At 38.2% G+C, this 27,664-nt stretch overlaps 1 protein-coding gene across 3 annotated transcripts in view; it reads left to right on the top strand.

Moving 5' to 3' along the window:
* Positions 1-27,664, top strand: part of ppan (Brix domain-containing protein peter pan) — a 159,257-nt gene that overhangs the window by 4,868 nt on the left and 126,725 nt on the right. For all 3 annotated transcript variants that reach the window (XM_068225544.1, XM_068225545.1, XM_067137899.2), the window contains one exon: positions 19,309-19,366. In XM_068225544.1, the coding sequence (XP_068081645.1) occupies positions 19,346-19,366 (21 nt within the window). In that variant the 5' untranslated portion in view covers positions 19,309-19,345. The remainder of the gene's footprint in view (positions 1-19,308; positions 19,367-27,664) is intronic.

Below are 27,664 nucleotides of genomic sequence, written 5' to 3'. Positions count from 1 at the left end.
AACATAACACCCCAAACAACATAAAGCCAAATGATTTTCACCAACCTGTAGTAAACATAAGTAAAATCAATCTCGATGTGCTGAGCAGGGGACCTAAACATAATTAGGGTAATCCTTCTAACCGTGAAATTTCCACCATAGCTGAATCGGAATTAGCCTTAAATAAATCACCCATAAACATACAAAAAGAGGTCCAATATGAAGTCAAACGCAAGCTATCTTCTATCCTTAATCAACAACAAACCATTAAACCCACCACAGAACACATAGCTTAAGTCCACAATCTAAAGAAAAAAGTCAAACACAATGACTTAATAATAACAAAAGTCGACAAAGGGAATGCTAGCGTAATCATGGGCAAAAGTGACTATATCAATAAAGCATAAAAGTTTGTTACAGAAAACAACTTCAGAACCTCTAAAAAAGATTCAACTAAAAAAAATACATAGAGACCTAAAAACCATAATAAAGAACGTTTTGTTCTTGTTTAATGACCTTGAAAAATCCAAAAGGATTATTATGAATCCAAAACTTCCCACAGCAAAAGCGCTACCCAAGATCCATAAAGCCGACATCCTCATAAGGGCCATCATCAGTTTCAGAAATAGTCCGACCTATGAGGTATCTTGGTTCATTCACAAATTCCTCAAATCACACTATCGTTTTCAAGCCAATACATCGGTAAAGTCCATAGAATTTTGCAACAAAGTTAAACACCTTAATTTATCCAAACACCACACTCTTCATTCATTTGGTATTACTAACATGTATGCTAATGTGCCCATTAACAACACCATACAATTGATCAAGAACAATCTTTCCAAATTCAGCAATTTAAGTAAAGGCGGAATAGATGAATTTATTCAGATTTTGACGTTTACATTGAATAACAATTTCTTCACTTTCAGTAATGTCATTTACCAACAGATAGGTCTTCCCATGGGGTCACCGGCTTCAGGGATCCTTGCGGATATTTACATCGATCATTTAGAACATTCTCACATCATTTGTAAGATTAACGGCATTCAACACTGGACTAGCTTTGTAGATGACGTTTCTTATTTTAGACTCCCGTGTTATTAACAGCAACACAGTACTTGATTCTCTCAATTCCATTGACCCACATATAAAAATCACCATAGAGTCAGAAAACAATAAAGCCTTCAATTACCTGGACTTAACAATTATGTGCAACGGCAACAACCCTTTAATATACATAGGAAACCCGCCCACACCATCAATACCGTCCAACAAACTTCTGTGCACCCAAACATACATAAGAAAGCAGCTTACAATATCATGGTACTCAGAGCATTAACTGTTCCTTTATCTTGCAAGAATTACAAAAAAAGGAAATTGATACTATTTACAGTATTGCAGAACACAACGGTTTCAGTAGAAACTTCATCAGCAGAATCATCAATAGATATAAGAGCAGACCCATGACTACCCTAGAAAAAGATTCCGCTCCTAAAGAAACGTTTTCCTCATTCACTTTCAGTATTAGTAACATTTAGCAAATTTCCAATATTTTTAAAAAACACAACATCAAAATAGCATTTAGAACCTCCCACACAAACTCCAAACTCATTTTTGAACCACACGCTGTCAACAATAACAATAATAACATTAATAATAGATATTTGAACTGCGAAGTTTACAAATTAGAATGCCAATCCTCTCATTCCAGCTATATAGGTCAAACGGGCCACAATTTTGTCATAAGGTATGCCGAACATCGCAGCGCTCTCAAATATAATAGTTTTTCAGCTATGAGTGAACATCATAAAGCATCCAGCAACGAGTACACATCAGTAGATCTTAAGATCTTGCATTACGAGCAAAACGGCACCTTGCTCAATGTTCTCGAGAGCATCCACATCGATTTAGATCAGTTTATGAACCCCTCTCACAATTTAATTGAAATCAACGAAAAAATGAACATTCTACTTGAAACATTCATTCCATATATTTGTCAGAACTTCTATAATAAAAACAAACCCCACCTCCATCTCTCCAACTCACTACCACTGCTCCCTCCCCACCTTCACCCTCTCCCCACCAGCCCTGCACCGCCCTTCCCCCTCCGCTCCTCCCATCCTTGCAAACACAGCTGAGCCAGCAATAGACTTGATCGTACGCACAAGACATTGAGAAGACCAGGCTGGTTTCGAGAGGAAACCACTAACACCTCAATTGTTTAACATCTATGGTGAATATATCATGAGGCATGCCCTCGACAGTTGGGAAGGAGAACTTTCGATTGGTGGGAAGAGAATTAATAACCTCCGTTTTGCAGATGACACCACACTTGTAGCCAGCAGTGTACAGGAGCTTGTCGAGATAATGGATCGTGTACAACAGGAAAGTCACAAACTTGGCATGGAAATTAATTGGAACAAGACAAAACTAATGATTGTCAAGAAAGGTGCAGAAATTCAGCTGCCACAGCACCTTAATAATCTCCAAAGAGTCTGTCACTTTCCTTATCTTGGTTCAACAATCGAGGATAAAAGTAGCTGTGAAAAAGAAATCAAACGTCGCATCATTCTAGGACATACAGCTATGGCAAAATTAAACAAGATCTGACAAGATAGAGCAATATCTATGAATACGAAGAAAAGATTAGTCCATTCGCTTGTGTTCTCGATCTTCCTGTATGGATGCAAAACTTGGACCATAAAAGCTAAAGACAGGAACCGAATCACCACTTTGAAATGTGGTGTTGGAGAAGGATGTTGCGAATACCGTGGACAACCAGGCGAACAAATGATTCTGTCATCCGGGAAATTGGAATACAAGAAAGTTTATGCCAAGTTGGGTACCAGAGAATCCTGCAATTCTTTGGTCACATTATGTGAAGAGAGGATGACGATCTGGAAAAGTTAATTGTCCAAGGAAAAGTTTCTGGTACAAGAACATGAGGACGGGTTGCAAAAAGATGGGTTGATCAAGTAAGAGAGATCATGGGCTTACCATGGAGAGTTGCTGTCCAGAAAACGCAAGTACGTACAGAATGGTATCGGCTTATAAAAGAAACAACAAAGTCCTTGGGTCACGATACTCAGTCATGAGTGGAACGACTGGAGAGAGAGAGAAGTACTCTTATGATAAAGTCTTATAATCAAACCTTATTGTAGATCTTTACGAATGTCTTGTTTTTTAAATGTGGTAACAAGTAGTTAGTTAAAAGTTCAAAAAAGAATGCGTAAATTGCTGCGTTGAAATGAAATCTGGTAAATATGTTGCCTTATTCTGGAGATGCCGTAAGGAGCTTATAATAACTTAATATTTAGAATAAGAGTCACTTTAGTGATAGTTAAATTTAAATCCAAAGTTGAAGTTGTTAATTTTATATGAAAAGATCAGGATCAGTACTTAGGAGCGAGGACAAGTACTTGTCAGAAAAGTAGCTATTTTTATAATTAGCTGGTAGGCGTGGCTGTAGCTTCTTGTATTAAAAGTCGTAAGGAAAATGTGCGAGGTTGAGTAGAGCTTGTGGTGTTATGTCTGAAATAAGAAGAGAGTGAAATGTTAAGGAGTAGCCTACTTATAACTACTTTTTTTTTTTTTTTTTTTTTTTTGCTTTACATCGCACCGACACAGATAGATCTTATTGCGACGTTGGGATAGGCAAGGCCTAGGAAATGGAAGGAAGTGGCCATGGCCTTAATTAAGGTACAGCCTCGGCATTTGCCTGGTGTGAAAATGGAAAACCATCTTCAAGGCTGCCGACAGTGGGGCTCGAACCCACTATCTCCCGATTACTGGATACTAGCCGCACTTAAGCGACTGCAGCTATCGAGCTCGGTACCACTATATTCTACTTAGGCCTACTGGTCATTTTATACACATTTGTACCTGAAACAGTATCCTCTTTTTTATATTTTAGACCTTCATTAAAAACTACATATAAGAACAATAAGGATCCTGATCTATCTTTCTTTCAGGTATGAGATTTTTAGACTGATGATGTCCTCATTATGGGTGAAACATGTCCCTATATCTAATATGTTAAGAACTATTTCATAAATTTAAATAAAAATCTCTTATGTATTGAACAGGTCGAATTTATAATCTAGTATTATTTTAACTTTAAGAACTGCAGTATGCCGATGACACTGCATCTCCTGCTCTAACACCTGCAGAACTACAACAATCAGTCAACTGCTTTAAAACTGCATATGATCGCTTTGGTCTTGCCATTAATGCAAAGAAAACGAAGGTACTTGCTCAACCTGCCCTAGGATTAACCTTTCCTGAGTTCAGTATTTCCATCTTAGACACAACACTGGAACAGGTTGATCACTTTTCATATCTTGGAAGCATCTTGTCTAAACCGTGTACCTGTGAACAAGACATTGATAAAAGAATTGGGTCTGTTCATGCAGTATTTGGATGTTTAATGCACAGAGTCTTCATGAATGACTTACTTGACTTAATTCCTATTACTCCTGAGTGGAGCATAGGGCACATACAAGAGCTCTCCATCTGACTCGATTTGCTGCCACAGTTTTGATGTTCTTCCAGGACTTCCCAACTGACGCCGCCTCCCTTCCACTGTTCGACGCCATGTTATCCTTGGTCTCCCTCTTCTTCTAGCCCCTTCTGGGTTCCATTCAAGAGCCTGTTTTGGAATGCTGTCAGGACCTTTACGCAGTGTGTGACCTATCCTATTCCATTTACGTTCTTTTATCTGGACTTCAGCCTTGCGTTGTTGGGTACACTCCCACAATTCCTGATTTCATATAATATCTGCCCATCGCACTCCTAGGATGGTTCTCAAACATCTGTTAATGAAAGTCTGGACCTTGTGTGTTATCTCTCCAGTCATCTTCCATGTCTCACACACGTAGAAGAGCACTGATTTCACATTTGTCTCAAAGATCCTCAACTTGGTCTTTGTTCTCAATTCTCTGGACTTACACACCGACCAGAGCTGGGCAGAGGCCCCTTTGGCCTTGTTTACTCTATTTTGGACATCTTCATTTGCCCCTCCACTTCTAGAAATAATACTTCCTAGGTAACAGAAGTTGTCAACTCGCTCTATCCTTAGCTCCTTTGTCTTGGCAAAGTTTATTTTGAGTCCCACCTTTTGTGGTTCCGTTTTGAGGTCTTTCATTTTCTCAGTCGTATGTGAGTGTGAGGGATTGTTTCAAGGAACATGTTGCACAAGGACTAAATGAAAAGGCTGAAGGAAACACTATAGAGGAAGAGTGGAGAGTCATGAAAAATGAAGTCAGTAGAGCTGCTGAAGAAATGTTAGGAAGCAAGAAAAGATCAACTAAGAATCAGTGGATAACTCAGTAGATACTAGACCTGATTGATGAACGACGAAAATACAAGAATGCTAGAAATGCAGAGGGCAGAAAAGAATACAGGCAATTAAAGAATCAAGTGGATAGAAAGTGCAAGGTAGCTAAGGAAGAATGGCTGAAGGAGAAGTGCAAGGATGTCGAAGGCTGTATGGTCCTGGGAAAGGTAGATGCTGCATACAGGAAAATCAAGGAAACCTTTGAAGAAAGGAAATCTAGGTGTATGAATATTAAGAGCTCAGATGGAAAGCCACTTCTAGGGAAAGAAGACAAAGCAGAAAGATGGCAGGAGCATATCCATCAGTTGTATCAAGGTAAAGATGTAGATAATTTGGTTCTGGAACATGAAGAGGCTGTTGATGCTGATGAAATGGGAGACCCAATTTTGAGGTCAGAGTTTGACAGAGCTGTGAGTGACCTCAATAGGAACAAGGCACCTGGAATTGATGACATTCCCTCTGAATTACTGACTGCCTTAGGAGAAACCAGCATGGCAAGGTTATTTCATTTAGTGTGCAAGATGTATGAGACAGGAGAAGTCCCATCCGATTTTCGGAAGAATGTTGTTATACCTATTCCCAAGAAAGCCGGTGCTGACAGGTGTGAAAACTACCGCACCATTAGTTTAGTATCTCATGCCTGCAAAATTTTAACATGTATTATTTACAGAAGAATGGAAAAACAAGTTCAAGCTGAGTTGGGAGAAGATCAATTTGGCTTCAGAAGAAATGTAGGAACACGTGAAGCAATCCTGACTTTACGTCTCATCTTAGAGGATCGAATCAAGAAGGACAAGCCCACGTACATGGCATTCATAGATCTAGAAAAGGCATTCAATAATGTTGATTGGACCAAGCTATTTATGATTCTGAAGATGATAGGGATCAGATACCGAGAACGAAGAATTATCTACAATCTGTATAAAAATCAGTCTGCAGTGATAAAAATCGAGGGCTTTGAAAAAGAAGCAGCAATCCAGAAAGGAGTGAGGCAAGGCTGCAGTTTGTCCCCTCTCCTTTTCAATGTTTACATAGAACAGGCAGTAAAGGAAATCAAAGAGAAATTTGGAAAGGGAAACACAGTCCAAGGAGAGGAAATCTAAACCTTGAGATTTGCCGATGATATTGTTATTTTATCTGAGACTGCAGAAGATCTCGATAAGTTGCTGAATGGTATGGATGAAGTCTTGGGTAAGGAGTACAAGATGAAAATAAATAAGTTGAAAACAAAAGTAATGGAGTGCAGTCGAACGAAGGCAGGTGATGTAGGAAATATTTGATTAGGAAATGAAGTCTTATAGGAAGTAGATGAATATTGTTACTCGGGTAGTAAAATAACTAACGATGGCAGAAGTAAGGAGGACATAAAATGCAGACTAGCACAACCAAGGAAGAGCTTTCTTAAGAAAAGAAATTTGCTCACTTCAAACATTGATATTGGAATTAGAAAGATGTTTTTGAAGACTTTCGTGTGGAGTGTGGCATTGTATGGAAGTGAAACATGGACGATAACTAGCTCAGAAAGAAAGAGAATAGAAGCTTTTGAAATGTGGTGTTACAGAAGAATGCTGAAGGTGAGATTGATCGATCGAATTACGAATGAAGAGATACTGAATCGAATTGGTGAGAGGAGATCGATTTGGCTAAATTTGACGAGAAGAAGAGATAGAATGATAGGACACATCTTAAGACACCCAGGACTTGTTCAGTTGGTTTTTGAAGGAAGTGTAGGTGGTTAGGACGGTAGGGGTAGACCAAGGTATGAATATGACAAGCAGATTAGAGCAGATGTAGGATGCAGTAGTTACGTAGAAAGGAAAAGGTTAGCACAGGATAGCTTGGCATGGAGAGCTGCATCAAACCAGGCTATGGACTGATGACTCAAACAACAACAACAACAACATGTCTAAATGAGTGAGATAATAGACATATCTCATCCGCAAAGTCCAAATCTACCAGACAATCTGTCATCCCCCATTGTATTCCCCTCTGCTTCCCTTCAACCACTTTTCTTATGACCTGATCTGATGTCAACAAGAACAGCAAAGGTGAGAGCAGGCACCCTTGTTTCACTCCCGACTCTATTTGAAAGGGCTCTGAAAGGTCTCCATCATGTTCCACTTGGCAGGTGTAACCTCTGTATAACATTTTTACCATGTTCGTTGAAACCCCATACCCCTGCATCGCTCTCCAGATTGCTTGGCGCTGTACGCTATCAAAAGCTCTTTCAAAGACAATGAATGCCAAGTACAGTGAAGACTGATATTTCATGGACTGTTCTACTATAATTCTTAAGCTATTTATTCCATACCTTTGGGTATTAATGCTATTCTAACTAATGCTCCTATGTTATTTCGGGATATTGAAAAATATCAACGTGAAGATCCTGTGCTGGCTCCTATTATGGAAACCGTTTCTTCTGGGGAACAGGTTGTCCCTTATGTAATGAGAAATGGGGTTTTGTGTTGCCCTTCGAGGCATGATCAAAAGATGAAAGTGGTAGTTCCAGCTGTGCTTGTACCTATGATCTTAAACTACTATCATGAAACCCCATTAGGGGGGCATTTAGGCATCTTCAAAACTCGGGAAAAGATCCTAGAGCTGTTTATTTGGAAAGGTATGGATGGTGAAATTAGAGAATTGGTCAAAGCTTGTAAATCTTGCTTGCTTAGTAAGCCCACCTTGTCCACTAAGCTAGGCCTATTGTCATATCATCAAGCATCGCGCCCCATGGAAGTCTATATATAGACTACGTCGGACCTTTCCCACAATCAAAGGGGAACGCAAATAAATTTATTCTGGTGTGTGTAGATGACTTCACTAGATTTTCTTGGTTATTTCCGACTAAGCTGGCAACCGCTCAGTCTACAATATCTTGTTTGAATACTATTTTTGCTTCTTTTGGTCCTTGTCAATATATAGTTTCTGATAATGCTAAGGCATTCACATCTAATTTATTCCATAAATTTTGTTTTGACCTGTCAGTCTCACATGTAACCACGTCAGCTTATTACCCTCAACTGTCTCTGGCTGAGCGGGTCAATCGTAATCTCTGATTGGCTTTAATTGCATTCCATTATGAAGATCATTCCAGGTGAGATACTTCCCTGCATTGGTTGGCTTTTGCTTTAAATTTGGCGGTTCATGAGTCACACAAGTTCACTCCAGCATCTCTCATGTTTAGATTTGTACCTAACACACCGCTCTCTAATCTTTGGTCACTTAACGACATATTACCAGAGACAATAGAACCCGATAATCTTAGAGATCTATGGAAGAAGGCTATAGTTAACCTTAAAGCTTCCCATGAAAAGGTTATAGAAAGATATGATCGTGGACGGAGTCCCACCAATTTAAAAGTCGGAGATCAAGTCATGATTAAAAATTTTGTTCCTGCGGGCAAGCTTGCCCCCAAATTCCATGGGCCATGCTTTGTTTTAGATTTTCGAACACCGGTTACATTATTGGTCACTAACCCAGCCACGGAGAGGATATTTAGGGTTCACCTCTCTCAGGTGAAACCTGTGTAAATTCAGGGTTGTTTTTAATTCGCCATTCCTTTTTAAGAAGCGTCGTACTGCTTAAAATTTATGTAATTTAATAGGGTGGCTTCCTGCCCTGATTATAATAAGTATGTAGCGAGATTTCTGCTGTAAAACCTTCCGCTCTGATTATTCCTGTTGTCTTCTCCCTGGTGGCCATTACCTAGCCCCCGTCTCCTTCATCCACGCATTGCTGTCACACACTCACAATCTACGCCGCCCGCCCCTCTGCCTCCAACAAATAAAAATTGTACTCACATGCTCCAGCAAAACAATTTCTGTCGCCCAGGTATTATTGTGTCAGTACCCCCTCAGCCATCGGCGCCCGTGTCTCAACATCTAGCGAGCGATACCGGAGTGGGGAATGGGCCCACTCCACTCTAGTGAAGACTCCTTCTGAACGGCGCGCTGGAGCTCCATCTTTCCGGCAAGGGCTGAGGTGCGGTAACTCTACCGCCAACCCATCTGGGGACTGATCATGTACCTGTAATCTGCGGCGACCATCACCACGACTACCTCTCTCATAGTAGCGGGAGAGGTGTATCTGAGGATACTTGGGGGGTCCGGGCGACCTCTCCTGGGTATCGGCAGCGGTGGCATGTATTGCCGTCAAACTTAATCGGCATATAATTAACTTCTGCGATCACAAGAAAACTTCAAATATTGTTTTCCAAGTTAATTTTCTAACAAAGACTTTAGCAAGAAATCTTTCATCATCTATAAAATTTAAACGTGAAAATTTTATTCTTTCAAATTTCTTCTGTGTCACCCCAAGGAAGGACCTTGGGGGGGGGCTGTACCAGAAGGTACACCTCAACTCCGCACATTCAAAAGAAGTGCCTTAAAGAACTCTATCTATCAAACAAAACGTGAAACTACTGCATGAAGTTGGGATATTAATCAGAAGATGTCACTACTGAATAACTGAGAAGTTTGTCATTTCTAAGTTTCCTAAACTGATTGGATTTGTTTTGTTTTTGTGTACATCAAGAAGTTTGAACTTTTCTCCATAGATGTCTCTACGAAACTGAGGTCACGCACTCTGGTGCAAAGTGGAATAATTTGTTATTGAAAGAAATTTTGTTTTCTCAAGTAAATTAACTTTCTTTTATTTTTTTTTATATATTTTAAGGTTTGCAACACTTCCTTCTCTTCCTGCCAGCTTTGGTGTCTGGCCAATCAAAATTTTTCTGTAATTATTTTTCAGCCTATCACAGGCTTCTTGTTGGTTTTTGGGTGTAACTTTTGATTCTGCCAATAAAATTGAGAGGGTGTGTCCGGATTGGTCCAGAACCTTTTAGAACTGTCCCCTCGCGTATATAAGCTGCGGTCTTTCAGGCTACCTTGTCTTTGGATCAAACAATTTCTGAGAGTGTGTGTGTTAAGTCAGGAGGCGGGGCCTCATTCTTTGCCAGGCAGTTCAACCGCCAAGGTAATGGCCATCCGTCTTATTTTTCTGTAGCTACCTTCGCAGACTTACACGAGGTGAAGCTTCTAATTTCTAACTATGTAACCTCCTGTTTTTTTTGTTTTTTTTTTTGAAATGTAAACCCTCTTTCGGCTAATGTAAAATTTCATAAAATCTTAAATTGTAAATCGGGGATAGAGAGTGTGTTACCCTCTCAAGTTCCCCTTCAGCTTAGTTTGAGGTGATTGTGATTTTGTAACCTTTTTTCTTTTCTGTAAAGTGTTAAATTAACCTCCATTCTAGTCATCTCAGTAGCTTGGGATTAGCCTCTGCATCATCGGACCAAGAGCTCAATTAGGATTTTTAATTTTCTAGGAGTGCACGTGTACTCCTCCATTAATTTTGTGTTTGGGCCAGTAATTTAACCTGTTCTTCTTTCCACGAAGGTCCAGTAGTTTGGGTAATAGATACCCCTGTGTACAAATTGTAGATGTTAGGTTGGACCTAGAGAGGCCGGAAGGTGTTAGATTTTGTGTAATATTGCCTTGAATAGGCGGTAAGAAATTGGGAGCGCAGTCTCCTTGGCTAATGTTGGAGAGCATGTAAGCTCTTTTCTGAGATTGTGAATTTCCTGTATTAGGGAGGCGTGCCTCAGGAAGGCTATAGATTTGTACCATTTGGAGCAAAGTGCTCTTGAATTTGGGAGATTTTTGTCCTTATCTAAATAATACCACTTTTGCAAAATTGTAAATTTATAAACTAGGGGCTTGAAGCCCAAAACTGTTAAATTCCCTATTCTTGGGTTCTCTATTTTAATATCCAAATTTGTCATTGTTATTTCACTAAGAGAAAAGTTAAGTTTGTTTATTTGAAAAGAAATATAACCTATGTTAAAGTTTTTAATTAATTTTTGATATTGTAGATAGACCCATTCAAACCTTCTTTCACCTCTTTCTGCTCCACGGAATCTCCGTAACAATTATTATTATTATTATTATTATTATTATTATTATTATTATTATTATTATTATTATTATTATTATTATTATTATTATTATTATTATTGAAATATGGTGGTTTAATTTTGAATTCACTAGTGAATAGATGTTTATTAATGTTTTCTCATATTTATCGTTAGCAAAAGTATCATTGGAAAAATCTTTAATATCAATTTCATATAAGGGGTCATCACCATTATTACTTTTATCTTTGCTTGACATCCAGAATCAGTGTAGTGTAGTTTATTAATTTCATTTTATTGTGTACCTTTTTTGTATTGTGCATTTTATGCTGCCACCGGTTGTAAGCCACTTGTAGCATAAATAAATACTTACTTACATCTCTAGCAATCAAACCTCTTATGAGCTCAGTTCCAAAAATTTCTCAGAAAAATTCAAATGTGACGACCTTGTACATGGTCCTGAGGGCTCTGGTTTGGTGTTTATCTACCCTATACATTTTGTAAAATCAGTGTTGGCTAGATTCCTCGGAAACAAACCACACACTCAGAAGCCACTTACAATGGAGCGTTTTAGCCTTTTTTTGTTTAAAGCTGCTTGTAAGACTAAATAAAACCATTCTTTGGTTAATATGTTGTCACGGTTTTCTTTGTGCCATTCAGAACTACAGCTTTCCAACCAATTTTAAGTGATCTGAAGTTCATAGCAGAGTTCACTCAGGTGGTATGTTAGGTGGGTGCGATGTCGATCTATAAAGAGGATCACAGGGTACGTTACTTTCTGCTTTTGAAGAAATGGGCAAAGACAATACTAATACATACATTATCATTATAGACTGTTATGCCTTTCGGCGTTCAGTCTGAAAGCCTCTGTGAATTTACTAAACGTCGCCACAATCCTCTATTTGCAACTAGTGCTGTGGCCTCATCTAGTTCTATACCTCTTATCTTTAAATCGTTAGAAACTGAGTCTAACCATCGTCGTCTTGGTCTCCCTCTACTTCTCTTACCCTCCATAACAGAGTCCATTATTCTTCTAGGTAACCTATCCTCCTCGATTCGCCTCACATGACCCCACCACCGAAGCCAGTTTATACGTACAGCTTCTTCTATCAAGTTCATTCCTAAATTAGCCTTTATCTCCTCATTCCGAGTACCCTCCTGTCATTGTTCCCACCTGTTTGTACCAGCAGTCATTCTTGCTACTTTCATGTCTGTTACTTCTAACTTATGAATAAGATATCCTGAGTCCACCCAGCTTTCGCTCCCGTAAAGCAAAGTTGGTCTGAAAAGAGACCAATGTAAAGATAGTTTCGTCTGAGAGCTCACTTCCTTCTTACAGAATACTGTTGATCAGAACTGTGAGCTCAATGCATTAGCTTTACTACACCTTGATTCAATCTCACTTGCTATATTACCATCCTGGGAGAACACACAACCTAAATACTTGAAATTATCTACCTGTTCCAGCTTTTTATCATCAATCTGACATTCGATTCTGTTTAATTTCTTACCTACTGATATCATTTTAGTCTTCGAAAGGCTAATTTTCATACCATACTCATTACACCTATTTTCAAGTTCCAAGATAATAGACTGCAAACATTAGGCACAATCTGCCATTAAGACTAAGTCGTCAGCATAGGCCAGACTGCTTACTAAATTTCCACCTAACTGAATCCCTCCCTGCCATTTTATACCTCTCAGCAGATGATCCACGTAAACTACGAACAGCAAAGGTGAAAGATTACAGCCTTGTCTAACCCCTGTAAGTACCCTGAACCAAGAACTCATTCTACCATCAATTCTCACTGAAGCCCAATTGTCAACATAAATGCCTTTGATTGATTTTAATAATTTTAATTTTAATAAGGATTCCTTAACTGACAATTGGGTATCTAACTTCCTCTTAGGAAACCCTTTCTGGAATCATTCAGCTGTCCCTTTCACAAGCAGTTGTTCCTCATTCTCAGTAAGAATGGGAGATGATGCCATTGAGGATTTAGAAAATTTGTTGCTTAGACAAAATTGCATTCTAGACCATGGAATATTGTATTTCTGTGATGCCACCTTTTTTTGTTAAATCCCCTTCAATGTCTTGTAAAGCAAACTCTAATTCAGCAGGGTAATATGCACATTTCCTTATTCTTTCTTTCCTCCTCCCAGCCCTCCCCAATATGATGCAATTTATTTTGATGTTCCTAAAATAAAAGAATATAATATCATGTATTAGCAATGCCATTAACCATAAATATGACTAGAACCTGGAGCTGGATACACTTCTCAAACTTTGCAAATATTCATTTTATGACTTAATGATTCTAAATAACCGTTGTTTTTCCCTGCGTGTTTGCATGTTTTGTCCTTTTTAGGAGAAAATTCATGCATAATGCTTATTTTGATAATTTTGGATTTAATGGTGAATATTTTGACATTTATTTATTGCATAATATGACTCTTCTTCTGACTTTGGCGCATGTATAATGTTAAGTTGCATGATAGTGCCTTTTATGCATATTGCTGTGTAGAGTTTGGCACCGCTTTCCCAGGTTATACAGTATGTCTATTATTGAGAGACAAAGAGAATGTATTCCTGGCATCCTATCTGACAGCCAAAGTTAGTACATACAGTAGAGGTCCTATAAACCAATTAACCAAGCACTTTCTAATCTGTTGCTTGAGTAAGCACTGAAGTAAGCTGAAAGGCCCCACGTCGATTTCTGTAATTGTTAGAAATAAGGTTTCCCAGTTATTGAACCGTAAATGGTGCATTACTAAATATTACTGATTTTTCGTCTATATTAGATGAATAAAACTCTTACCACACTTCTGTGATGCTGCATTACTGAGATAGCTCCTTACAAACCTTGGTTTTGCACTGAACCCTCTTCTGTTGTTATCCTAGAATTTCCTACCCGGAACTCTCACTCATCACACGTCTTTGTTATTGCAGCTTCAGTCTTTAATAGTTACTGAAGACATCGTCATCTGCACTCGTCACATGGAGTAGTAGGTGCGGCAGCTAGAGATAAGGTGAACAAATTGGGCCGTTCAAATCCTGATTTTGAGTTCGTCAAGCTTATAAAAGACGTATTGTGGTGAAAATTCAAAGACGTACAATTTGACGTCACTTTGTCGCAAATGTCTCTTTAGTTATGCACCTGTTACTTCTTGTGAGGCAAAATGGTCATTTTCTATGCTTAGGAATGTTCTGACAGATAAACAGATGAGCTTAAATTAAGACAATTTGGAGAAATTAGTTATACAATGTTTCAAAAGGAACTGAATTTTGATAGTGCATATTTTTCAGTTTATTGTGCATGTTTTGCTATATGATAGTGCATGAATGCATGCATGAGATTTGATAGCGCATGGAAATCCAGGCTCTACATATGACAATGATTTGCACTGAATAAGGGCATTTGGCACCCCTTGCCAACAACTGTTAAATTTAATACCAGGCCTTTCAAAAGAGGATCATTGATGACTAATTAGTAGTGAAGTTGTATACTACTAAAATAAAAGTAGAAGATAATGAAACAAATTAACACAGTTACTCAATTTCGAATGAGCCTTCATGGCTCAGGCGGCAGCACGCCGGCCTCTTACCGCTGGAGACTGTGGTTCAAATCCCAGTCTCTCCATGTGAGGTTTGTGCTGGACAAAGTGGAGGCAGGACAGGTTTCTCTCCGGGTACTCTGATTTTCCCTGTCGTCTTTCATTCCAGCAACACACTGCACGAACATTTCATTTCATCTGTCAGTCATTCATCATTGCCCCAGAGGAGTGCAACAGGCTTCGGCAGCCGGCACATTTCCTATCCTCTCTGCTAGATGGGGCTTCATTCATTCCATTCCTGACCCAGTCGAATGACTGGAAACAGGCTGTGCATTTTCATTTTCCTTCCATTTTGAAACACAATTGTTGGCATTCCACCATTATGTGGCAGTTGTATATATCAAGCTTTTATTTTTACAGGTTACACATACTGACAAAGTAAATTTAACGAAATTGATATTGACGATGTGACATCAATATTGCGCATGTAACTTTTCCAAAATTTTACAGGAACAACAAAAAAACTTTTCTCTGCTAAAAAATATACAGGGTGAAGCAAAATTTGCACACTTGGGCGTCGCAGCGCAACTCCTCACATGCCAGCAAAATTTAGTAACTCTGAACACGTTGTAACGCATCTAGTAGATGAAGTGGTTCGAATAAATTCACACCCGTGACGTGGAAAGGGCGTCTTTCAAAGCTGACCAATGAAAAAGAATGTTCGTGCATTTCTAGGCTCGTAGTATGTAAGCGCAAATGGTTTCTAGATGACCCGCTGCAATCGCTGTTGACGATTAAGATGCCAGATACCGTATCACCTGGACTACATTTACGAAATAAAAAACATACGCCTCAAACCAGGATCGACCCCCCTCGACCTCCTGCACGCTAACCCAAAACTCTATCCACTGCACCAACTGTACAGCACGACAAGTATGTGCTGACAGGGGTAGTTACCCTACATGTGGTTACAGTGTTGCCAGATTGACACTCTTCAACGTTCTTTTTCTGCAGGATGTACTCGCAGGATGAACTTTTGTGAGAGACACTCTTTTATTGCTGGCATGTGAGGAGTCACGCTGCGATGCCCAAGTGTGCGAATTTCGCTTCATCCTGTATATTTAAGAAAATTCAAACTTGCATTCATGTTTGTCTTCAGAATGCTCTCTGCTAGCACAAATAACTCTTACATAAATAGTTTGAGGGTCAGAGCATACACTTGGTAATGCCTTTGTTTAAAAGATGCCGTGATTGTGGTTTCATGGTATTGCTTAACACTCCAGTGGTCGCGTAGAGAAAAGTCACGTCAGTGGTCGCGCAGAGAAAAGTCACGTCAGTGGTCGCGCGGACCACAATTGTGATCCTACTTTCTTTGTGATATAAGGCTGTTGTGTGTTATTTATTCAATAAATCTGATTATGCATTGTAAAAAGAACTTTATTTTCTGTACAATATAATATTATTATGCCTGCATCTATAAGTAATACCTGAAAAATTACCAGACATTGTGATTTGTCTCACTTACTCCCTCCATAATGTTTTTGAGGTGCCTCACTGTCTGGTTCATTCAGCCATCGATTTATATTCTCATAGTCATCCATTTTGTACGTATATACCAATAATCAATATAAACTCATAGAACGGAGTAGATATGTGCACATTGAACTGAGATTAGACACCGTAATAAGAAAACAAAGTCAATAGAAGTCACACTAGTGGTCGCCCGGATCACAGTTGTGATCCACAAGAATAAATTGCTTTATAATGCAACAACCATCAGTCAAGGTTAGCAGACTACTGCATTATCAGAGAGGGGATGGGGCGCAAGGAAGGTACACGAGCGAAAGAAATTAAATGGCTGGATCACTATTGTGATCCGTGCGACCACTGGAGTGTTAAAATTAAAACTTTAAAAACGTTTATTTTTTCACTGAACACATACATTCACCTTGAGAAATGGAATGAAGCATTTACATCTCAAGAAAACAAATAATCCGCTTACACATTTTATTAATTTTTCTTTCATCACATTACATTATTCTGCGAAAGGCAGGTAATCATAGAATAGCTGACAGTCCTTAGGCAACAGTGTTTTCAGTTCCTTAAGGTGCTGATATTTTGTCAGCATTATTTCGAGGGGCTTCTCAAACAACTGAAGAGCCTCAAATCCAGCACTGACAGGGCAGAAGTGGCTGAAAATCTTCTTCAAATGAAAGCTCATACTCTACATGTCCATCAGTTGTGTACTTCATAGCTCATAAATTAGCAGCTGTAGGGTCATGTGGTGATCTGTATGGATGAATTGAGTCATACATGTGCAACATTTTTGTGAGTGCAGTCCTTAAAATATTTATGATCAACTTGCTTAAAACTGAATAAGGGGAAGGTTTGATCCGAGTTTCTTTGGTTGCCAACGCGTGCTTACTTGGAAGATAGAAGGATATGTGTTTTTAATTTTTTTATGGTAGCATAAACAGAGTCCCACTCCATCTTCTTGTTGATCTTCAACAAGGAAATGTGTAATTTCTGTCTTACACTCCACTGCTAATTTTAGAAGTGTGTTGGACAGAATGATGTTCTGATTTTGGTAGAAACATCCATCAGAATAAGTTATTATAGGGTGTTTTCATTGTTCTATTGGAGTACCTCTGTTACACAATCGATAGTAAATTAAGATAACACTTCAAGTCCATTGCAGTTTCATCGAATAGCAAGTATGATAGGAATCAGTTGAGGGATGTTCCACCATTCAACACTTTATATAATGTGTATCATTTATACATTTAATAAATGAAGACTAGTTTCGATTCTCCTTGGAATCATCATCAGTTCAAACAAATATATAAATCAGTAAAGGTATCAGGACTAACACACATTTTACATGGAATACACTAGGTCACAGCACCTATCAGAAACTACTTATGTTGCCTGTAACTACATGCGGTAATTGGTCACTGTCAGGCAGAGTGCTTCGGGTAAAATAGCAAGTTGTCCAGTGATGACATTGGACAGATTTTGATCAATTCTGGATCAGAAATGAAAGATAAAGATTCAGAAGCAGAAAACTATAATTTAAAATGGAATGCAGGTATGTACGGTCTTCATAAAGCAGGTGTCAGTTTCTTTTGTAGACAGTGCTGCAGTGGAACGAGAGAATACTTTATCGCAACCATCTTTTGGCACAGGGGTGACAGCAAAGCAATTCCCATCCAAGAGAAGAAGAAACGGCCAACTAGAGGGTGTAAGGTCTGTTTAGATGCAGGAAAGAAAGAACACCAGTCTTAGGATGCAAACTGAGAGCAGGTGGATGTGTGATGTTGGTCTGTATATTCCCACCAAGTGCTTCTGAAAATTCCATTCCTGACAGGACTACTCAAACTAAAAGCTAGGAATGGCGCTGTACTTCCTTGTTGATGCCTATGATATATTGTAACCATGGAATATAGTTTAGCCTTTCCTATTTCTCATTTGTGTTATCTGTTCCATGCAAGCAATAATAAAAGTTTATTTTGTATTTTTGAAAAGTACAGTTTTTCAAAAATTATTTTGAGACTGTTACTAGTATTATATTTAAATACCTCATTGCAAAGAGGAAAGATGACTTATTAACATAATTAGAAGCACATGGTAGTGATTAATTTCAGTGTCTTTTAATAAAAGCCTTAATATAGCAAAAAAGCTCTCAATATCCTCATACCAGGCAGAACTAAAATGACTAATGTGGAAAGTGTTAAAAACGTTTCAGTTCCTCGGAATTACAAATCTTTTAATATTCTCATTTTCCTATTGGTCCATCTAAAATATCACTTTTCCCACTCCCGCACATCTGTTCAATAGTGCCAGTGGTGCGAAACCTAAAATTGCAACTTTTTGTCGGTTACCTGGTATTGCAGTCGCAATGACAATATACAGAATAACAACAAGTTGTGAAGTAAGTAGCTTAAGCCGTACCTTAAGAAACAGCGTTGTTCAGCAAAGGTTGTAGCATGAGGTGTCAAGCAGCCATGTCAGTAACTGCAATGCTCATAGTAGGTAACTCCAGAACCACAAGAACAAGCACAGAGCAGCAGTTCTATACATGGACCAAGGATGTCTCTGACCTTCACAAAACTATTGAACACCACTTTAATCAAGATTTCGACCTCAGACAAGAATTATGCCGCTTTCGGATTTAATAGTAATAAAGATAGGAAAATTTAAAAGGGTCCACCTTTTCAATACAAAAATGTTATAGATTTACATGTTATACATGTTATAAATAAATTTACATGTTATACATGTTATAAATAAATCTATAACATTTTTGTATTGAAAAGGTGGACCCTTTTAAATTTTCCTATCTTCCATTCTCAGTTCAATAGGACAAAAATGAAATTCTTAGGTTTAAATAATAGTAATAATGTAACATAGGTGCCAATGACTGTATGAGTGCCAACCACTGTATAGTTACCCTATATTACCCCTGTATGTGTTACAATTTATTATTCCTGATCATCATTCATTAACATCCATTGTTATTCTGTTACAGCTGTGGAAGTTCTATTCTCCGTTTTGTGACAATAAGAATGGGGAGAAAAACTAAAAAGGTGAGTTGTATTTAGGTATATAAATCAGTATTATGTCTTGTTGTTATCCTGAGTGTTTGTAGACCTGAATGGGAGGCAGTGTTACAGCATCTAAACGTATGCCTCAAAGAAAGTCAGGAAATGAATATGCGCCGTCTATAAAGTGTGTGTCTTCATTATTTAAAGAAAGATGGGTGTGTGCGGCATTATTTGTACTGTGTAGTAAAGTGGTGAAGGGTACTGTCTGAGCACCCTGTATGAAGCCAAGCGTTTTCTTTCTCACAACATTTTGGTGACAGTCGAGGAATGCCAATTTTCTCGAGCCCAGAAGAAGCTGCATTCTTGGTGTGTTTGGAGAGTGTGGGAATATATTACACCCTCATGTTACGGGATGTGCGGCATGCCCTGTCTAAAAGTTCTACACATTCCCATTTTTCTGAAAATGTGCTGGGTATAAACGGGGGATATAGGTTGGCCGCAGAAGTTTGTGGGGGTGATTCGGTTCTTGTGTGTTGAGTTTAGCAAATGTCTTTTCTGTAGTGTGCCTGCTCCTCGGAGAGTGCTAGCTGGTTTCATGGGACAAATAACGTAAGTTCCTTCTAACTCATGTTACTTAATGTTGGAATGAGACTAGCTCGCTGTATAAAGAAATATGATATTCCAAGGTAGGATTGTAAAAGGGATATGCTGTTGCCTCACAGCAGGTATAGGATCAGAGGATAATCAGTGGTAATGTTTTAGAGTTCCCTTGATCTTTTAAATTACAGTAATACCTTTTTCTAAATGATCACCCTTTCTCTAACTGTTAATTTGTTGTGATTTAAAATACCCCTTTAATGATAATATTTTAAGCCAGATTATAATTTGCATTAGTAGGAACATCGCGTGGGTTCCAAACGCAGGTCCACAAGTTGAAGTGCCTGCGAGCACTTTGATAAAGATGTGCACTTCCTAAATTGCACAGTAAAGGGAGTTTGTTATTTTCTTTATATTCAAGGTTTGTAAAGCTCAGGCTTACTTAACTTTCCACATGTTTCCCTCAAACAGGAATGGGTTTCGAGCTAATTATGTTTGGGATTAATTCTGTCAGTGTAGTTCCTTCTTTTCAATGATACTAATTTTGTTGTATTTTAATTTTAATAAAACGTTTTAGTAAGTATTCTTGACTTCCATGCTTTGATACCTCATTGCCCCAACAGGTTACAGTTTTTGGACCTGTTTTCCATCCTTTGTTTAATTATTTTAATTTATTTGCTTATATGTTATTGTCAGTGCTGAGCAGAGGAGTTGCATTACCAAACTTTGTTTGAACAATGAAACAGGGGTACATACCAAAATAGCAGAAAAATTAAGATTGCTGTTAAGCACATCAGAGTATGATAAATGGTGTGAACTGAGTGTTGATAAGAAAGGATCTATACTTTATCAATAACATATGCCATCAAACCACTGGATTGAGACGCTGAATAGTTTATCGAGATATGAGTGGACAGAAATCTTCAGGAAAGAGATTAATGTTGTTTCTGTACATGCCCTCCCTTGGTGAAGCTGAGACAGAATCCTCTGCAGACACCGCAGTGAGACAAACCATGGCACTCATTCTCAGTTCTTTCCCAAGAGCGGCCATCCTTTGAAACACCAGACATCACAGAATCCGAACAAAGATCACAACTGCCCTTTACCAGCAAGGCCTGGAAGTGTATGAATAAGTTCCATTTATTGCCATTGAGGGAGCAACAGACAGATCGACATAATCACCATTGCTATAGATGTTGATTCCCATAGGGAACCCATAGGAACCACAGAAATGTTAGGACTGCAGCCAGCTTGAGGAGATAAATCAAGAAAAGAGAGCCACCAATAGAATATTTCATACACTCATACAGAATTTCTAGCTTTCAAGTTGTTGGACTGTTGATTGGCACCAGAGGAACAATGACAAAATTTTATGTGAAACATCTGCAAAATCTGGAAGTTCCTAATAGCATCATCGTAGATATATCAATAATAGTGATCAAGGGATCACTTCAAATTATTCATAATCACTTTAACAACCCACTTTACAACCATTCTCCATTGTTATTATTTAACACTGTTGATATGGTATTCTTTGTTATGTCCGGTAACCCATAAATAAATAAAGTAATAAATAAATATGCATTAGTAAGCAGTTTCATATGTTAAGTAAGAATCCAGGAGATATAAAAGAGGTCTTGGCACACTTTTCTCATTCGGTCATTGAAGATACATAATATGAGTTAATGATGTGTTACTTCAAGTTACACTCTCTATTGGAGATTTGTGAAGGTTGCTTACTACTCAACTGATTTGTATTTAATCTCATTGTGTCCCTGGATGTTAGAACTGCTTACTTTCAGCATGAACCTTACCTCTTTTTGATTACAGTAAGAAAATGGTTTCGTAACGATTTGCTAGTGGCACTGATGTATGTGACTGAACTTACTAATTGGCACATTTTATAGTTGGAGAATCTTAATTTGGCTTGATGTTTGTCTAGAATGAGGGTGAGAAGATGACCATAATAATATGTAGGCTACAGTAATGCCATCTAGGAAACGATAAACTAGTTTTGTTTTCAGGAGATGGTATTGGTGTGGTAAAGGTAAAAGCATACCAAGTGACTGATTAGAAGGTTGGTGAATGCATTAAATATAGCAGAGAAGGTAGTGGATTTAATAGGAAGAGCCCAGTAGGTCTCAATGTATTAACAATATTTCCTTACAAAAAACTATTTCAAAACAATTATTTTAAGAAGAATTACTAATAAATTGAATATACAAAGTTAAATTTCTTGAATATAAAGAGAATGGATATAAATTATTTTAGAATTGATGCAGAATAAAAGGCAAGAAACATGCAAGTCCAAAATTTTACTTGAAGTGTCCTTTAGAAATAATCTTGCAGAACACCAATAATAAAAAGAAAAAATCTTTACACTGATAATTCTTAACCGACTTTGAAAAATAATTTAGGTTGTAAGAAAAATAGAAATTTTAATGTCCCTAGACAGACTTTGATGAAAAACCCGTCTTGGAAGTCTTGATGCTTACCTTTGAATTCTCTGCTTTGAAGAAACAGCATGGTGCTGCTAATGGTTAAAACACAAGATCTTAAACAGCGCTGACTGAATTAGAGAGATAACAGCTTATGCTTGCTTATCATAGATCTTGAAGTAAATGAAAATATATGGTAAAAGTTCCATACCGGGCGAGTTGGCCATGGGGGCACGTGGCTGTGAGCTTGCATCCGGGAGATAGTGGGTTCGAATCCCAGTGTCGGCAGCCCTGAAGATGGTTTTCCGTGGTTTCCCATTTTCACACCAGGCAAATGCTGAGGCTGTACCTTAATTAAGGCCATGGCCGCTTCCTTCCCACTCCTAGGCCTTTTCTATCCCATTGTCGCCATAAGACCTATCTGTGTTGGTGCAACGTAAAGACACTAGTAAAAAAAAAAAAAAAAAAAAAGGTTCCACGCCAAGTGGAAAGTAGAAGCTAGAAGCGAAGTTTAAGTAGCCACCCTTTTTGATGAATTGTGCTAAATCCACGATTTTCGGTGAAAGGAGATGAGAGTTATATTTCTGTAGAAATGACATGAGGTTGACGGTCCGGCAGTAGTCTAGTTGAAATGGAACGGCAGCCTTGGTGAGTGACAACACTCGCTGCTGTGTGATGTGTGACATGCAGCAAGTATGTTGGCGTGAGTGTCCTTCGAACTATTAATGCTTAGACGAGTGATTCAGGCACTCGTTATATGCAGAACCCAGTATGAGGGGCTAAAGCAATGACTAAGTAACCAGAGATAGGACAAAAGTAGTATAAACGGAAAAGGTAACCTAAATATATTGAATATAAAGAGTACAATACAGACACAGTGGTTTTCAAAAAGAACAGAATTAATTAAAAAATGGCTAAATAAGCTAATGATGAGGGAATGACGTCACAAGAAACATCACAGAACATGAAGAAGCTATCCAATAGAATTCAAATAAGTGAAGGTTTGAGAAGCGAGTGATCACAAGACAAAGAGGTGATTAGTACATGAACAACCGAGCAAAAGTACGGATGCAATACAAATTTATATACTCGAAATAATGCAGCAAGTGATAATGAGACTTCAACAAGATAGAATGTCAACAGAGAAAGGTACCATGACATTTAAATTGATCAAAAAGTAAGGAGTAGAAAGCAGTTAGACATTATGAATAACAATAAACTCAAACACAATACTTTCGCATATGTGCGGACATACTGAGACTTTCGGCTCGCAGTTCCCTTACAAAATGAAAAAAAGTGAGGATTGGAGTGGTAAAGGACACACCATAGATATGGGTTTTGTGACCATTCCATAATTAGTGTTGACCTTTATGACTTGTACTCTTTTATCACTTCCAAAAAAACAATAAGCACCTCTACCATGTTGCCATTCAAGAGGAGAACTTGCATCCTTAAGAAGGACGAAGTCACCCACCTTTATATTAGGTGTAGCAAGTTGCCACTTTACTTTGGTTTGGAGTTGGCCGAGGTACTCCTACTTCCAACATTGCCAAAACCGATTGCGTGATGCTTTGAGCTTCTCCAAAGTATAGGAAGAGATAAAGTTTGATGAAGGAAAGGAGGAGATGGAGAAGAAGCTAGAGATCCTCTGATCAAAAAATGTGCAGGAGACAGAAGAAGAAAATCCTGAGGATCATGAGTCTCAAATTTACAATCCCCCTCAGATTTAATTAACAAGGAATTAAATTCTTCATAAGAAAAAATAGAAATGGCAACTTTCTTTGTGTGTTTCTTAGTCAACTTAATGCAAGATACCCATCTACCACCGTGATGAGGGACATAAGGAGAAGTGAAATGCCATTTAAAGCCTTTAGATTAAGAGAAATATTCAGTGCCTTTTTAAGCTGTAGGAGAGGTAAGAGTCTTCTTGAGCCCTTCAGAAGCACCAAGGAAATGTTCTTGGCATTATCCGAGAAGACATCTGAAAATTTAAAAAAAGGCTTCTTAAAAATAAGTAGAAACTTTAGTCACTAGCTCCAGATGATTGGCCCCACTAACCATACACACGAAAATAATTATATAAGCCTTACCTAGAACTTGATGTTTAGAACTCAAAGGCTTAGCTGAATAAGAAAAAAGGTCTGCATAATCAATACCAGTAAGAGAAAAAAGTTGCTGAATGTTTGATCTGAAAGTAGATAGATCTCTCATAATTTAAAATGCAGGTTGTGGTTTTGAACAAATGCAATGAATACATTAACGGACCACAGAATTTTCATGAATTCTGTTAATAATCCAGTAACACTCACAAATTAAATAGAGGAAGGTACAAATACCTGCATGAAGATTTTGATAATGAAATTGGTGAATAATTAGGGCAGTTATGTGATGCTTAGGTGGACAAATAATAGGGTGTTTCCTTCAGAACAATTAGAAGAAGAAAGCCTGCCTCCTAATGTAGAAGACTGTCAGAGTTAACAAAGGCAGAAAAGGCAATCAATTTATTGCTCCTTGACAAAGGAATTTTCTTATTTAAAGATTGCAATTCATCTGAGAAAGCTTCTTGTTGTGTCAAACACAATATTTTGACAGTGGCCAGATTTAATTCTGCGTTGGTTAAGTGAACAGTAGGAATAAGTTGTTGGTTAATAACAAAATATTTCCTGTGTAAGACATATGCCATTACCCTTACTAGTTTAAAAAAAGGTGGAAAACTGACATAACAGGGGATGGGAAACAACAGTTACATGGCAATAGCAGTAGTATTATGACCTCCAGGAGGTTTGGACACCTCACTAAAAAAAAACAGGAGGCCACTGAGACGACTTTTGTACCAGGCAAAAAGGACCATGCCACTACAAAGAAAGGTTTATTAAAAAAAGAGAACGTCCTCTCGATATGACATCAGCAGGATTTACCTTACCTGAAACATGGCGCCATCATTGAATGGTGGTTTGTACTTGAATTTTAGAAACACAGTTACAAAAGTTTGCCAATTAAAAGAAGGCTTGGCAGCGCAAATTAGAACAACAGTGGAATCAGTCCAAAAGAAAACATTTTTAACATTAAGTATACAATTCTGCATCAATGTAATGGACAACTTTACAGCTAAAAGAGCAGCTCAAAGCTCCAACTGGAGCAAAGAAATAGTTTTTAGAGAAGCTGCCTTAGACTTGGTACATAAGAGATTGGATTCAGGCACTCTTGCACTATCATAGTGGGTAAGATAGGCCCAACAGCCATATGCCTTCTCAGAGTTATCTGAAAATAGATAGAGTTGGACATTATCATAGGTTGAAGTTTGGAGTAAGGTCCTATGAATAGAAATAGATGAAATAGCCAAACGACTCTATCTGTTCAAGAACAAGTAAGGGAGTGGCTCATCCCAGTTAGTTTTCAGGGGCCAAAATTCTTGTATGAAAAGCTTTGCCATAATGATGATAGGAGCAAGATACTGTAAAGGGTCAAAGATCTTAGCAATCTCAGATAAAATTTTCCTTTTGGTAGAAGGACAAACTGTCTTAATCTTGGCTTATAAATGAAGAAATCAGATGTGGATCACCACTATAAATGAAAGGCCTTGACAGAGGTGTCATCCTTGAAATGTTCCCCAGTGTGAATAGGTTTAGTTTGGAAAATTGGTTAGAAATTCAATAGAATTGGAACCCCACTAGTGCAGGGTGAAACCACTGTGGCTTAACAACTTGACAAGGTCTAACACCATGCTTGTTGCTTCAGCTGGTGTTGAAAATGATGATTAGGAATCATCAACATAAAATGATGATATTAAAGCCTTTTAGGCTTTTGGATAGAATTGATGAATCATACTGCATCATTTTTTTTAACTTCAAGATCTACAGCAATAGTGCTCAAGAACCTCTACATGAACTTCTATTTTTAATTCAAGAAAAGTGTCATAAGTGTTACAATTGTGTTGACTTCTTGCCATTTTTGTGTCAGTTGATGATGACATGGACATATGTCGAAACCAGTTCCATAACATATTAAATATGTTGCTACATTAATTCGTGCAACAATATTATTGTATTGAATAGATGGAACATCTTTCTCTTTTTAGCATTGTAATTGTTAGTTCAATACGGATCAGTGATGAAGTTTTTAACTTTAAATAAACTCTAGTTGTGCCAAATGATGAAGCGTCCTAATGGCAAGAAAGGCTGATTGTTTTAACTAGTTATGGGCAGTCTGAGACAAGGTCTTGAGATTTCTCAAGACTAGCGCAGGCGAGTTTCTCGCGAGAAATTTCAAGAGATCTCAAGAACGTTGTTCCTGCATTGTGTAGCAAGCAGCGTGTCGTAGGCCTACAGGTAGACGGAGCTAAACGTTGTTTGTGCCGAGTATGCGAATAGCCAACCACGGGCCTTCTCCATTCTTTTCAATACATGTCAACAAGCGACTAGGGCATTCACTTCTTTCATTTCTTCCGAGGTATATTTTGACGCAGTACTACGTAATTATAAAGGATACTCATTCTGGGATTGTATGCAGCAGCAAGTACATGGATGAGTAGGCTAAGTACAGGAACTGACGGCTACTGTAAGTACACCTAACCGGATATTAGAGGTGTGCATTATTCTAACTCGAGATGGGACAAGGTGCGCGTTGCTGTGTATGCAACCACCATTACACATGGGTAGAACGTGTAATCTAAAACATCGTTATCAGCCCCCACATTCAGTATCATGTGACCACTGCTTGTGTTTACCGATATTTTGGTGATGAAGGAAATAATTCCTTACAGTGTTATAGAGTATTCGCGTATAATTAGGTACTTCGGTATATGATGGTGCAATGTGTAATTGTGTCTAATTGTATGCAACAACTTGAAGACAATGTCCGAAACACAACGTAAGTTGTGGAAATAGGTTATTTTGAAGAGATGCCTCATAGCACAGCCTGCTGTGTTGTTTGTTCAAAAGAAGTAAAATATGTTGGCAAAAATACTTCTGGGATGGTCCAGCACTCAAAAATACGTAATATCACTGAAAGAGAATCGTCACAGAACACCTCCGGCCCGGTCTGCATCACAAGAAACTACCCTGTCGACAACAGTTGTGAGGTATCCAGGTAGGTGTACATCCTGTCTACAGTTATTCACTAATGATAAGGGTTATTCAGTAATATGTCCACCTGAAATAACTCGTGAACCATTTAAGATACTGACATTCTTTTTTCACTTTCGTTAATGGTATTAAGGAGCTCATAGTTCAACATGCAGTGCTTTCCTAGGCTTTTGACAAAATGTATCGCCGCACATGTTTCCATATGAGAACTGCTAATGATG

Source organism: Anabrus simplex, chromosome 1, assembly GCF_040414725.1.
Source record: "Anabrus simplex isolate iqAnaSimp1 chromosome 1, ASM4041472v1, whole genome shotgun sequence".
Taxonomy (NCBI): Eukaryota; Metazoa; Arthropoda; class Insecta; order Orthoptera; family Tettigoniidae; genus Anabrus; species Anabrus simplex.
The sequence above is the reverse complement of the archived record's forward strand: the minus strand, read 5'-3'. Positions and strand labels throughout refer to the sequence as shown.